This window comes from Mobula hypostoma, chromosome 17, assembly GCF_963921235.1.
Source record: "Mobula hypostoma chromosome 17, sMobHyp1.1, whole genome shotgun sequence".
Lineage (NCBI taxonomy): Eukaryota > Metazoa > Chordata > Chondrichthyes > Myliobatiformes > Myliobatidae > Mobula > Mobula hypostoma.
The window spans coordinates 69603469-69618016 of record NC_086113.1 but is presented as its reverse complement, the minus strand read 5'-3'; the positions used below and the strand labels follow the sequence as shown (position 1 = coordinate 69618016).

Sequence of the window (14548 nt, the reverse complement as noted above, 5' to 3'; positions counted from 1 at the left end):
TGAAGGAACAGCCTGGTGTCTCTGGGGGAACACATTCCCAGCAATATACCATGGAACCCCCGAAAGCAAAAGGCCCTATTCCTGAAGGCTCAGTGGGACCCTGCTCCAGTGTGTTGCTACAGATAGAGGATATTTATGCTAAAGCCATAATTGACACTGGGTCGCAGGTCATGTTGTTGTACCATTCGTTTTACAACCAGCATCTGAAGCATTTACCCTTGACTCCATTCAGGGCACTGGAGATCTAGGGGCTTAGTGCTAGTGATTATCCGTACGATGGTTATTTGTCAGTGAAGTTGGAATTCTTGGAGGCTGATGTGGGAGTGTCTGAGGTCCTTGATACATTAGAGCTGGTTTGTCCGGACCCCGTTGAGAAGGGCGACATTTCAATTCTGGTGGGACCCAACACACCTCTTGTGAGGAGGCTCATGGGGGCCTGCAAGGTGAAGGCTGGCGAGGGCTTTCTGGGAACATTGTCTGTGCACCCGGTGTTTCGAGCTGCTTTTGAGGAAGTCAGTGGCTGCATTGGGCTGGATACTGAACTTAGACGAGGGACTATGTGGTTCACCCAGTCGAAGCCAATGGTGGTACGGCCCGGGGAATTAGTGAGAGTGATGGGGATTCTCAAATTTCCCGGAGTGCCTCAAGGTGAAGCCCTCTTAGTGGATGTCCAGAAGACCACAAGAGGGAGTTGGTAGTTCCTGCTGGGGTACTGGTGAGACCCAAATTGCAGACGCCGTCAGTTGTACAGGTCAGCAGGATGACAGTGATTGTCTGGAAGACTACAAAGAGGGAGGTCACCTTCAAGCAGGGGATGCCCCTATCGCATTTGTTCCCGGTGACGGGAATGTCTCGTGTCCCTGTGAGACAAGCCGGGGAGAAACTATTGGAAAAGGGGGTAAAGTTGACCGCTGAGTCATTCAACTTCGGGGACTCCCCGGTTGCTGCGGCTTGGAAGAGGAGGTTGGTAGAGAAGACGTTGAAACTGGAAGGTGTCTTTTCCACTGACAAGTTTGATGTGGGTTGTTCCAAGAGCACTTGTCACACTATCCGGGTGACCGAGTACACCCCATTAAGAGAGAGGTCGCGGCCAGTATACGGTCCTAAGGATCAAAGACGCACTGGCTTATCTGAGAGGTGTGAAGTGGCTCAGTATGTTGGACTTGAGGAGTGGATATTATCAGATCCCCATGAGTGAGGCCAACAAAGAGAAGACGACACTTATATGTCCGCTGGGATTTTTCCAGTTTGAAAGAATGCCCCAGGACATATTGGGGCCCCCTGTAACCTTCCAGCAGGTCATGGAGAAGATGGTGGGGGGATACGAACTTGCTTGAGGTATTGGTGTATCTGAATGACCTCAGTGTTTGGATCCCCCTTGGAAAAACATGAAGTGAGGTTACTGAAGGTGCTGGGCCGCCTGAAAGCTGAAGGGTTAAAACTTTCCCTGGACAAGTGCCAGTTCTGCCAAACATCAGTTAGCTATGTTGGGCACACAGTCTCATGGAATGGAGTAGGTACAGATCCGGCTAAGATAGCGGCGGTAACCACTTGGCCAAGACCACAGACTGTGAGCGCTCTGCGCTCATTCCTCAGGTTCTGTGGTTACTATCAGAGGTTCAGGAAAGGCTATGTGAAAGCGAGTCACCTGTTGAATCAGCTTCTCTGCGGTTACCCTCCCTTGAGGAAGAAAGGGAGGGGAAAAAAGGGACAGGAGGGTGGAGAGCATCTTAGCCCATTGGAGACCTTTGGACCGAGGTGGCATGCAAAATGTGAAGCCTTTCAGTCGCTGAAGGAGCTGTTGACCCAAACGCTGGTGCTGGCTTTTGCAGACCCCCGATTGCCGTATGTACTGCACACGGATGCCAGTTGAGAGGGTTTAGGGGGGCATTCCGTTCAGGATCAAGGCAGCAGGTTGAGACCTGTTGCATTTATCAGCCAGAGTCTGTCGCCCTCCGAGAAAAACTATCCCACGCACAAATTGGAATTTCTGGCATTAAAATGTGCGGTAGTGGATAAGCTGAGTGACCACCTCTACAGGGCCAAATTCGAGGTGAGAACAGACAACAACCCCCTAACTTACATCCTGACATCGGCGAAACTGGATACCACAGGCCATCGGTGGTTGGCGACGTTGTCTGCCTGTGATTTCATCCTCAAGTACCGGCAGGAACATTGATGCTGATGCTTTGTCCCAACAAGTGAATGAGTGAGGGACTGGACAGAGACGAGGAGTGGGAGAGCGTTCCTGCCCACTGAAGGTCATGTGTCAGTTTGCCATAACCGTGAAAGCAGAGGGAAAAGAGGGGCAGGAGTGAGCGGTAGATCTATTGGGAGCTCCTGATAACGTCACTCCCAAAGTTTACTGTAACCTGACTGCTCTAAAGACAAATCAGCTGCCAGAATTGAGTTCTGGGGAAGTGGCAGTTGCTCAGCGAGATGGCCCGGGCATTGGTATCATTTGGGCAGCAGTCAAAAAGTGAGATGTGGCTCAAGCAGAGAAGATGAAACACATGGCGGTGCCTCCATTACTGAGAGAATGGCCTCAGAAGGAGTTGCAGAACCAGATCCTGTACCGGGTCCACGTCACCCTGGACCGACCTTGGCATTGCCAGCTGATTCTGCTGGAGAAGTATTGGAGGATTATGTTGAAGTCACTTCATGATGATTCTGAACGTTTGGGGATGGAAAAGACCTATGGATTGCTCAGAGACCAGTTTTACTGGCCCCGAATGAAGTCAGAGGTCGAAGAATACTGCAAATCTTGCATTGGATGCATACGGTGGAAGACACTGCCTACGTGGGCAGCTCCCTTGTCCCACTTGCAGAGTGCAGGGACCCTGGACCTGGTGTATATGGATTTCCTGTCAATAGAACCCGATGCCAGCAACACGGCACATGTCTTAGTCATCACAGACCACCACACCAGATATACGCAGGCTTTTCCTACCAAGGACCAGAGGGCATCTATGGTGGCAAAAGTGTTATGGGAAAAGTATTTCATTTATTGTGGCCTTCCCAGGCAGATACATAGTGATCAGGGATAGAATTTCGAGAGCAGACTCATCCATGAGTTACTGGACATGCCTGGAGTTGAGAAGTCGAGGACCATGCCCTATCATTCGCAGGGTCATCCCCAGCCCGAGAGGTTTTTAATCGGACTTTGCTAGACATGCTCGGGACCCTGGATATCAACATATTGGACATCTGATTCACAGTTACAACTGTACCCAAAATGAAGCCACTGGGTTCTTGCCATACCATCTGATGTTTGGGCACAAGGCGAGGTTGCCCATTGACCTTTGTTTTGGGACTGACAAGGACGACTTACTACCGAAGACTTATCTGAAGTATCTGTCTGATATGATAAGAAAGCTGAAAAGGGCTTATCAATTAGCTGCGGTCACAGCTGCCAAGCAGAATCAAGGAAATAAGAGGAGGTATGATCAAAAGGTGAGGTTCTCCCAACTCCTGCTGGGAGATCAAGTCCTCATAAGATATACAGTGTATGTCAATTGTAAAGTTTCCGCAATGGTATTATATAGGAAAGAAGGTAACATAGAACATTGAGACATTTACATACAATCTATACAAAAATAACATAATTTGGCAAGTATAATTACATTGGCTTGAAAGTGCAAAGATTTGTTTTACACTATGGATAACCCTGCCTGACACGCATATGCTTGTAAAATGCAAAACAGACAGATTTAAACAATCCCACTTGCACCACTTCTCCATAGTCTGTTTCTTGCCAAATGACTGGGATGTACTACCTACCCCATGGCATCTTGCCATTCATCAGCGCAGTTGGACTTCTATTTCACTTTATCCAACTCTAATTTCTTGAATTCTCTTAAAACTTTAGCATTTCAAATTTATATTTCTATATGTTGAATACTCTATGTTGGTTGGGAAACAACAGCAATCCTTCAATTATTATCACTTTTTATCATTCATCTCCCCCTCTACCCACCCATCATATCCAGTCAACTGCCAGAAGCATAAAAATTGTTCCCCCACGTGGAAGAAGTCATCTCACTGACACAATGGTGTCAAGAAAACAACCTCTCCTTCAATGTCGCAAAAACAAAGGAGCTGGTTGTGGATTACAGGAGGAATGGAGACAGGCTAACCCCTATTGACATCAATGGATCTGGGGTTGAGAGGGTAAACAGCTTTAAATTCCTCGGCATCCACAGCACCTTGGACCTTATGAGGTTTGTACACACCAGCTGTGTGGTGAAAAAGGCACAATGGCACCTCTTTCACCCCAGACACTTGAGGAAGTTTAGTATGGGCCCCCAGATCCTAAGAACTTTCTACAGGAGCACTATTGAGAGCATCCTGACTGGCTACATCACTGCCTGGTATGGGAGCTATACCTCCCTTAATCACAGGGCTCTGCAGAGAGTGGTGTGGACAGCCCAGCGGATCTGTAGATGTGAACTTCCCACTATTCAGGACATTTACAAAGACAGGTGTGTAAAAAGGGCTCGTAGGATCACTGGGGACCCGAGTCATCCCAACCACAATCTATTCCAGCTGCTACCATCCAGGAAATGGTTCCGCAGCATAAAAGCCAGGACCAACAGGCTCCTGGACAGCTTCTTCCACCAGGCCATCAGACTGATTAACTCGCACTGATCTGAGAGCATTTCTATGTTACATTGACTGCTCTATTATAAATTACTATGATTGCACATTGCACATTTAGATGGAGACGTAAAGTACAGATTTTTACTCCTCATGTATGTGAAGGATGTAAGAAATAAAGTCAATTCAGTTAAAGGGACTTGCGCTATACACATTAAATCTTGTATATGAATAAAGTTCCAGTTTACATCCCTGTCTGTTAACTGAACTCAACAGGAATGCAGAAGCAGTATTAGTAAAGAAAGCAATGCCGAGAGCAACCCAGGGAAAGGACCTTTAAAATTATTTGCTTAACTATAAAAAAAGAATAAAACAATAGAGCCAAAGACCATGAATAAAGCAATGGAGGAAAAATAAATACAAGAGGCATACTGAGCTTCTGAATCATGTACCTGCTGCTCGAACTTCAATAATAATCCAGAAGATTCTTTCTTTAGGAGTTCTTTCTCATTCAAAGTTTTCAGAAGTTCCCTGTATCAAGAGATATTAACGGTTCAGTAATGAAACAATTACAGTTAAGAAAAAAGGTGTCATTAATTTTATTTTGTAGGGTAACATAATTGGGAGAAACATACATAATTCACATTAAGTTGGGGTTTGACTTTAAAGGCTGGACTGTTGTGATGACATTGTTATGTGAAGATTTTGTAGCATGCTTTTGTGTTAGGTTTTGGAGTTGGATAAAATGCGTTACAGGTTTCATTAAACCTTAGACACCTCACTTCATTTTATTTGCAAAACCCTACGTTGGTGACCCTGATGCTCTCAGACGATTCCAAGTTATCAAACATCTTGGCCAACTCAGTCGCTTTGAAACTGTCAGAATTTTGGGAGTAAAAAGCTGTCACTTGGGTTGTACAAGCTGCAGCTCAGTTTGCTCTGTGAGACACCAAATTCTACTACGCAGTGAGAGTGGTGAGTCTGCTTGAGCACCCACTTGAACACGATGAATACCCATCACCTTTTACAGACTTTTAGACTGTCACTGAGCGCGCTAAACGGTTGCTCTCCTTACCTGATCTCAGCGGTGCTAAGCCTTTGGAGCTAATGCACCATATGCTGTCTCTCCTGGGAAATCACCTTTCTCATTTTATTCTTAAAGAACTCTTCATGCAGCAAGTGCCTGATTAAGTTCACATAGACCCTGCTAATGCACCCGTGAAGGATTATAGGTAGCTTGCTAAAATAGCAGATAGTTTACACAGCGAGGCAGCAGTGCATCATTCCTCCTCCTTTCTCTACCTCGATAAGCCCGGTCAGCACAGCCCCCAACATAAGGATGCCCACAGCTGCAAAACAAACCAAGCCAGGCCTATGTTTTTTTACCACACTCACTTTGGTAGGACCGCTAGGAAGTGCCAACCGCCTTGCAGCTTCGACAATGCCAGCGCATCGGAACATCAGCGGTCTGTGAACACAGTGGGTTCCAGCTGCCAGGGTTGAGTACTGTTCATTACAGACACCGTTTTGGGGCGACATTTCCAGTATAGATGCTCAAGTGAGTGTGTTGCCAGCATTGCCTGTTGACCAGAAGGCAAAGGGAATGAAACCTCACTGGAGGCCACCAACGGCAGCAGGATCCAGACTTATGGGACACAATGAGTGACAGTACTTCAGTGGGCAGCTTTACACAGTGGACTTCATCCTGGCTAAAGTGGCTGGACCTCTGCTTGGTGCAGATCTCCCATGTGCCCAAGGGTTGTTAGCCAGTCTTAAGAACTGCCGGCATGTGGACGTCAAGGACTTGGGTCATTACCCTGCTCCCTCAGTAAGTTCTGTCAAGCACATGTACCACCGCATGTGAGTTTACTCGACTGCTGGGTGAATTCCCAGACCTCACCAACTCCACATTCTCCACTTCAGTCAAAAAACATGGGATTGAGCACCACATTCCCACAACTGGCCCGCCAGTCCATGCCAGCTCACGTAGACTGGTCACAGAAAAGGTGTCAACTGTGAAGGTCAGGTTTGCCAGCAAGGAAAGACTCGACATTGTACACTGGTCAAATAGCCCCCTGGGATTCACCCCTCCATATGGTCCCTAAGCCCAATGGTGATTAGCAACACCTTAACGAGGTCACCACCCAATTGTTATCTCGTCCCACACATTCAAGACTTTTCAGCACATTTAGCCGGAAGGTTAATTTTTCCAAAGTCATTCTAGTTAGGGACTACCATCAGGTGCCTGTGTGCTCAGAGGACATTCCCAAAATAGCAGTGGTAATCCTGTTTGGCCTTTGAGTTTCTGCGCACGCTGTTTCGGCTGAAAAATGTAGCACAGACCTTCCAGTGGCTGATGGACTCTGTAATAAAAAAATCTTTTCATTTACCTGGATGACATATTTTGTCGCCAGTGTCCAAATCTGAACACACATCTCATGTCTGCACATTTTAACCGCTTAAGCTGACACAGGTTGATAATTAACCCTGTTAAATGCCAGCTCGGGTCTTTCTCAGCCGTCACGTCTCTGCAGGTGCCACTACTGTGGATTTCTCACTGCCCCACACTACAAAAAAAAACTAGGAGTTTTTAGTTATGGTAAACTTCTTTCTGCAAGCTGCTGAACTTATACTCCCCTTATATAGTGCGCTTAAAGGCAATACCACCAACCAAGTGCTGGAGTGGTCAGCAGACATGACCAGGGCATTTGATGATACCGAACAAGCTCTTTCCAATGTGACCCGACTGGCACTCCTGCCCCCAACACACCAATAGCCATTACTACTGAAGTTTCAGACTATGCTGTGGATGTTATACATGAATAGTTGGTCAGAGGCGTGTACCAGCCAGCAGCACCACCCCCAGAAAGGAAGTACGGCAGGTTTGACCGTCAGCTTCTCAGCCTCCATTGGCTGTCTGCCATTATTGTTTTCTTCTACAGGACACCACTTTACAGCGTTCATTGACCACAAATCCCTCATGCACACGATGCCCAAAATGACAGACCTCTAGTCTACATGGCAGCAACACCACCTGGCCTACATATCCAAGTTCACAACTGATGTACAACGTACTAAGGGGAAAAATAATGCTGTGGCTGATTGCCTGTCACATAGGGGTTGACTATGCTGTATGGCAGTCAACCAAGTTACTGACCCAGAGATCAAGGCTTACTGAGCAGCAGTCACGGGCCTGTGGTTGGCTGACGTTAAGTTCAGGGAAGCTGGGGTTTCTCTCCTGAGAGATGTTTCAATCGTCCCATCGTGCCCGCAGTCTAGAAACATACTGTTTTCAACTTCGTACATAGCCTTTCGCATCGGGGCCAGAAGACCTGACAGAAACTGGTTGCAGTAAAGATTGTTTGGCCTGGCCTCAGAAAGGATGTATGCGATTGGACGGCAGCCTATGTGAAGTGTCAGCGGACAAAAAAATTAAACATCATGTTCAGGTGCCATTGGCACCTTTTGAGATCCCTGAGCAATGGTTTGACTATGTCAATGTGGACCTTGTTGGTCCTCTCCCCCTCCCTTCTGTGGTTTCACGTACCTCCTTAACATGTTGGACCGTATCAGCAGGTGGCCAGAGATCAACCCTCTAGCATTGACAACACCTAAGATGTGGCCAGGTCTTCATCGGCACCTGGGTTGTCCATCTGATTTTTCCTCTGTCCACAGTCCTCAATTCATTGTGGTTGCGATGGCCTAGATCCTCGACATTAAGTTACATCACACCACAGCATATCACCCACGGTCCAATAAGCTATGCGAGTGGGTTCATCGCTCCTTAAAGGCTGCTGTAAAGACTTCACTGACTGATGAGTGTTGGCATGATCATTTCTGATTGTTCCCGATGGGGCTCAGAACTGCTCTGAAAGAGTACATGCACTCATCTGTGGCTGAGTTGGTATTCGGGCATGCATTACAAGTGCCAGGTGATTTCACTCCTGACGCCACGACCACCTGGTTGGCCTCTCAACAGCGTTCCACTCTGCTCAGTAAATTCAATTCCTTTTCACCTATTCCTACCTCCCATCACAGCGGACAGCACTCTTGGGTTCCTGTTGACCTACATTCCACCTCGCTTGTTTTCGTCCACCATGATGCACAGCAACATCCCCTTAGAGCTCCTTATGATCGCCCATTCCACATTTTCGAATGGGGAGAAAAGGCCTTTATCATAGATAAGAGGGGTAAACCTGAACGTATTTTGGTAGATGACTTAAACCAGTACACCAAGATTTGGGGTAGTCTACTGCCATGCCCCTGGCATAGCATCACCATGAGCATGTCAATGCTGCCTCTGGACAAACCAGAGGCGTCCTGTGGCTCCTCCACCCACGGAACACAGGAGGTAGCATGCTCGTCTTTAGCTTCTGGAGTTCAATAAAATGTTTCACGTGTTTCATTAAACATAAAATGCCTCAGATCATCTTATTTGCAAAAACTTATAGTTTTACTAATTTTATAAATAACCCAGTTAAACTGCTTAGTCAAATACCACTTGACTTGCAGAACATTAAACACTAGAAACACACAATATAACTCCCATCTGCTCTATTTTCTCGGAGATATTCATGCAGGTGACAATATTTAATCTTCCTTCTCTTCCATTGAACTCCAACCCACAGACAACGAGTTTTAGAAGAAAAGGAGGTAGTACTGCTTAACAAAATGATCAGATGGAGTTAAGGGAAGTACACAAAGAGCAGAGTTTCTGAATGACCATCTGTACTTTCAATGGCTGTACATTCACAGGTTAACATTCTTGATCATAGCACTGTAAGTCTAATAATGTTACTGACATTCTGCTCAGGCAAGAGTTCCCATCAATTTCAAATGCAACTATAAATTTGCTGACGATACAACCATTGTTGGTAGAATCTCAGGTGGTGATGAGAGGACGTACAGGAGTGAGATATGCCAACTAGTAGAGTGGTGCCACAGCAACAACCTGGCACTCAACGTCAGTAAGACAAAATAGTTGATTGTGGACTTCAAGAAGGGCAAGACGAAGGAACACATACCAATCCTCATAGAGGGATCAGAAGTGGAGAGAGTGAGCAGCTTCAAGTTCCTGGGTGTCAAGATCTCTGAGGATCTAACCTGGTCCCAACATACCGATGTAGTTATAAAGAAGGCAAGACAGCGGCTAGACTTTATTAGGAGTTTGAAGAGATTTGGCATGTCAACAAATACACTCAAAAACTTCTACAGTTGTACCGTGGAGAGCATTCTGACAGGCTGCATCACTGTCTGGTATGGGGGGGGGGGGGTGCTACTGCACAGGACCAAATGAAGCTGCAGGAGGTTGTAAGTCTAGTCAGCTTCATCTTGGGCACTAGCCTACTAGGTACCCAGGACATCTTCAGGGTCCGATGTCTCAGAAAAGTCATTATTAAGGACCTCCAGCACCCAGGACATGCCCTTTTCTCACTGTTACCATCAGGTAGGAGGTACAGAAGCCTGAAGGCACACACTCAGCGATTCAGGAACAGCTTCTTCCCCTCCTACCCAAATGGACATTGAAGCTTTGGACACTACCTCACTTTAAAAAAAATATACAGTATTTCTGTTTTTGCACTTTTAAAAAAATCTTCAATATACATGATTGATTTATGTTTATTACTTATCATTATTTTATTTATTATTATTTTTTAAAGTTCTCTGCTGAATTATGCTGCTGCTGCTAAGTTAACAAATTTTACATCACATGCCAGAGATAATAAATCTGAATCTGATTCTGATCTCATCTTCATTTCCTGGACGTGAATCAGTGGGGTTGGAGAAGAAAGGATAGTCAGTCACCAACTTACTTGGAGTTATTCTCAATGTCTTGTTGAAGTTGTGAAGCAAGCTTTTGGTTTTGTTCCTTTCCAGCTTCCAGATCTTCCATCAGAGACTATTTGAAACAGGAGACATTTAAATAAACATCAACAGTTCCTCCCAACCACACCTCCAACCACCACCACCCATGGTTCGACCCATTGTTCCTCCAGCATATTGTTCTTCACACCAGATTCAAGTGTCTGCAGTCTGATGTCTCCAAGACAAATAAAGTTTAATGTACCACGTCATTAGATTACCGAGTTTCCTGTTCTCCAAATAAATCGTGAGCAGTTACATTTGAAAGAATGCTCTGTTGACTGCCTCCTTTAACTGCAGTGTCAAACAAACTCAGGAGATTAAGCTACCAAACATACTCAGAAACCTGGTGAAAGTCAAGAAAATCAGTGACTTTCTAAATATGATACTTAAATCAAATATTAATATAAAGAAATGCTGGAAAATCAGGTCCATCAACTTTTATGATAAGAGAAACAGTAATACTTCAGGCCAAAATCCTTCAACAGGAAAGATGCAAGATGTTTTTCACTTACACCAATTTCAGCCCTCATTGCTTCAGCTTCCTCCTTCATTTGTTCCAGATTTTCATGCAGTTGTTCATTCTCATATTCTTTAAATTTCACTATCTCCTGTAGATTGTCATTAGTATCTTGGAGAGAACGCTTCGTCTCCAGGTTTTTTTCATGTTCTAACCTTATATTTAGGAGAAAAGGAGCATCACATTAGTAGATCAGTAGAGCTACTAGGACTTGATGTTTCAATCCCTATGGTAAGTCGGCACTCTCGATGTTGGCAGTGGGTTTGGAGTGGTGACAAGGAGGGAGGGTAGGTACGTCATCGGGGTCAGCAAGTGGGCACCCTCCTTCTTTGACATGTCGTTGATAAGCCCACGACGTATTAAGGGGGAAATAGTGACAGTTCCACTGTTAAGCAAGATATCTGCTCTGCACTTTTAGGCTCTGCTCCAAACAGAGTGCCAACATTTTTTTTTAAAACAGAATTTTTGTTAGAGAGCCTCAAAAATGATCAAACTTTGTCCAGTAAATTTTGATCTGAGGGGCATCAGATTGAATGAAGCTAACTAAGGAGATCTGCATCATTTGCACCTCTTTTGAAGATTGTTTGAAGGAAGAAAAGGCAGTGTGGGAAATGTCTGATTATAAACAGCCTTACATTGAACTAGCCTAATTCTGAATGACTTGCCTTCTAGACTAGGCATGCATTTTCACTTCACCACCCTACCAACATGCCTATCCGACTCAAATTCACCACCCTACCACATAGATTAGCATATCCAATTCCACTTTACCACCCTACCACATACACATCTGACCCACCTTCACCACCCTAACTCGTACATATCCGACCCACCTTCACCACCCTAACTCATAGATATCCAACCGACCTTCACCACCCTCTTTCATATCCAACCCAACTTCATCACCCTAACTCATACATATCCGACTCAACTTCACCACCCTAACTCATACACATCTGACTCAACTTCACCACCCTAACTCGTACATATCCGACCCACCTTCATCACCCTAACTCATACATATCCGACTCAACTTCATCACCCTAACTCATACATATCCGACTCAACTTCACCACCCTAACTCATACATATCCAACCCAACTTCACCACCCTAACTCGGACATATCCGACCCAACTTCACCACCCTAACTCATACATATCCGACTCAACTTCACCACCCTAACTCTTACATATCCGACCCAACTTCACCACCCTAACTCTTACATATCCGACCCAACTTCATCACCCTAACTCATACATATCCAACCCAACTTCACCACCCTAACTCGGACATATCCGACCCAACTTCACCACCCTAACTCGTACATATCCGACCCACCTTCATCACCCTAACTCATACATATCCGACTCAACTTCATCACCCTAACTCATACATATCCAACCCAACTTCACCACCCTAACTCTTACATATCTGACTCAACTTCACCACCCTAACTCGTACATATCCGACTCAACTTCACCACCCTAACTCGTACATATCCAACTCACCTTCACCGCCCTAACTCATACACATCTGACTCAACTTCACCACCCTAACTCTTACATATCCGACCCAACTTCACCACCCTAACTCGTACATATCCGACCCAACTTCACATCCCTAACTCTTACTTAGCCGACTACACTTCACCACTCTATCTTATACACATCTGCAGTTGTAACAGCACCAAATTTTCCTAAGAATCCAGTACTACAACCAAGATTTGCTTGAACACTAACAGCAAAGACAGAATATAGAGGCTGTATCAACTAATACTGCGTACTATTATCAGATCCAAATAAAATGGAGCTCAAGGTGGAAGTGAAAACAAGTGCGGAAAGGACCGTCCTGCAAGGACAAGTCCTCATCTGCACACGTCAGTGCCCATCGTCCATACTCAACAGTCGAAACGTATGACCTTTGGTTACTCCCCTTCCTCGATCACCACGGAGGGTGTGATTAACAATCTCAGGAAATCTTCCATTTGTTAGTTCTTATTCAAACAGCACAGAATGTATTCAGAATCAGAGTCAAATCCTAGCATTTCTTACTGATGTTCCTACCCGAATACTTTTATAAGGTCTGCAAAAATTCAAGGCGATGTGTCATCTTTCAAACTCATTAGGTGGCAAAAATCAAAACTTGTGGATCCCTGGGTTAAAATATAAAGCTGTATATTTTAATGTCAAGCTGTTAAAAGGAATGTCTTTCCTCAAAGCCAAGTTTCACAATATACGGTGTTCACAAAGTAGTAATCTTCATGAATATTTTAGATACTCAAACATTAGAGCTCTGTATTACATCTCTGATTGCTATGAACTATGTTTTAGAAGAGTATAGGAGAAAATGTAAATAACTATTGAAGATGGACCATCACGAAATCTGTACAACTCATTCTCAATTTAACCATTTTTAGTCATTTTAACTTTAACCACAAGATTATAATTTTATAAGATACTGACAGGCATGTCAGAAATTTCACCTGATTTCATCCAGCTGTAACTGGATTTTTATAAACTGATCTGAAAGTTGAATGTGTTCGGCATCTTGCTTGGCCTTATAAGAACTGTATTCCTCCTTTACGGTTACAAGTTCTTTGTCAGCTGACTGTAGCACCACACGCAAGTCATGCACTTCACTCTTCAATACTGTCAAAGTAGAAAACAGCTGGCACCATAAGGACAAAAAGCATGTGACATGATATTCAACAGCAGGTGTTTAACTCAGCCTCAGGTTGCAACATGCCTATGCAACAAACTAAATAAAGCTTGATTAGAAACATTAAAAAGGATTCTAAGCACATGTACAAGGCAATGTTAATAGAGGCATCTTAAAATTTAGCTGAATTGGATGCCCGTGTATTACTTAATAATAATGTGTGACCTGGGTGTTTAGATTACTAAAACAGATGAATCATTATACTATTGTAATAAATTAAATATAGATTTCACCTACTATTGTTCTGAGTCAGACAGTCTTGCAGCTCACTCTCCAATGATTTAGTCTTTGCAATAAGCTCCTGCTGGGTTTTGTTCCTATCATTTCGTTCAGAGATGAGGAGCTGAACAATTTACACAAATGTTTCATAGAAATTAATTAGTATTTGCTTTTTAAATATAATCTTAATTGCAGTTATGTACATAGCCATTAAATCTGTGTATTCTAAAATAAATACAAGCAGAGAGAAAACAGAAATTCTACAAATAATAGATGTTATCAAGGTCCTGAAAATAACAAGATGTCAGGTTTGCATACAAATCTAAAGACTAATCCTGATATAGATTCTCCCCAGTTTATCACGCTCAGCTTCTACACAGCCTGTGCATATACGGATGAGCACTAGGAAGACCAGTGGGACGGACTTGCAGTCTGCTGCAGAGCTGCAAACATCATCTGCCACACGAGAACTCTGTTCATAGCCAGGTTTCAAACTTATGAACTGTTCGTAACACAGGCAGTTCGCATGAACTAGACCCTGTCATAACCTGGGGGAGGAGCTGTAATTTTAGAAAATGAATCATTAGCAATAACTACAGTTTAAATAATGTTGGATACTGGTATGACAGGCA

At 44.4% G+C, this 14548-nt stretch overlaps 1 protein-coding gene across 1 annotated transcript in view; it reads right to left on the bottom strand.

Annotated features, from left to right (window-relative positions):
• The window catches only part of kif15 (kinesin family member 15), a 182808-nt gene that overhangs the window by 75847 nt on the left and 92413 nt on the right, over positions 1-14548 (bottom strand). Inside the window, exons 19-23 of the mRNA XM_063070099.1 lie at positions 13935-14040; positions 13462-13627; positions 10974-11133; positions 10410-10495; positions 5049-5127 (exon numbers count right to left, since the gene is read on the bottom strand). Of these exons, the coding sequence (XP_062926169.1) occupies positions 5049-5127; positions 10410-10495; positions 10974-11133; positions 13462-13627; positions 13935-14040 (597 nt within the window). The remainder of the gene's footprint in view (positions 1-5048; positions 5128-10409; positions 10496-10973; positions 11134-13461; positions 13628-13934; positions 14041-14548) is intronic.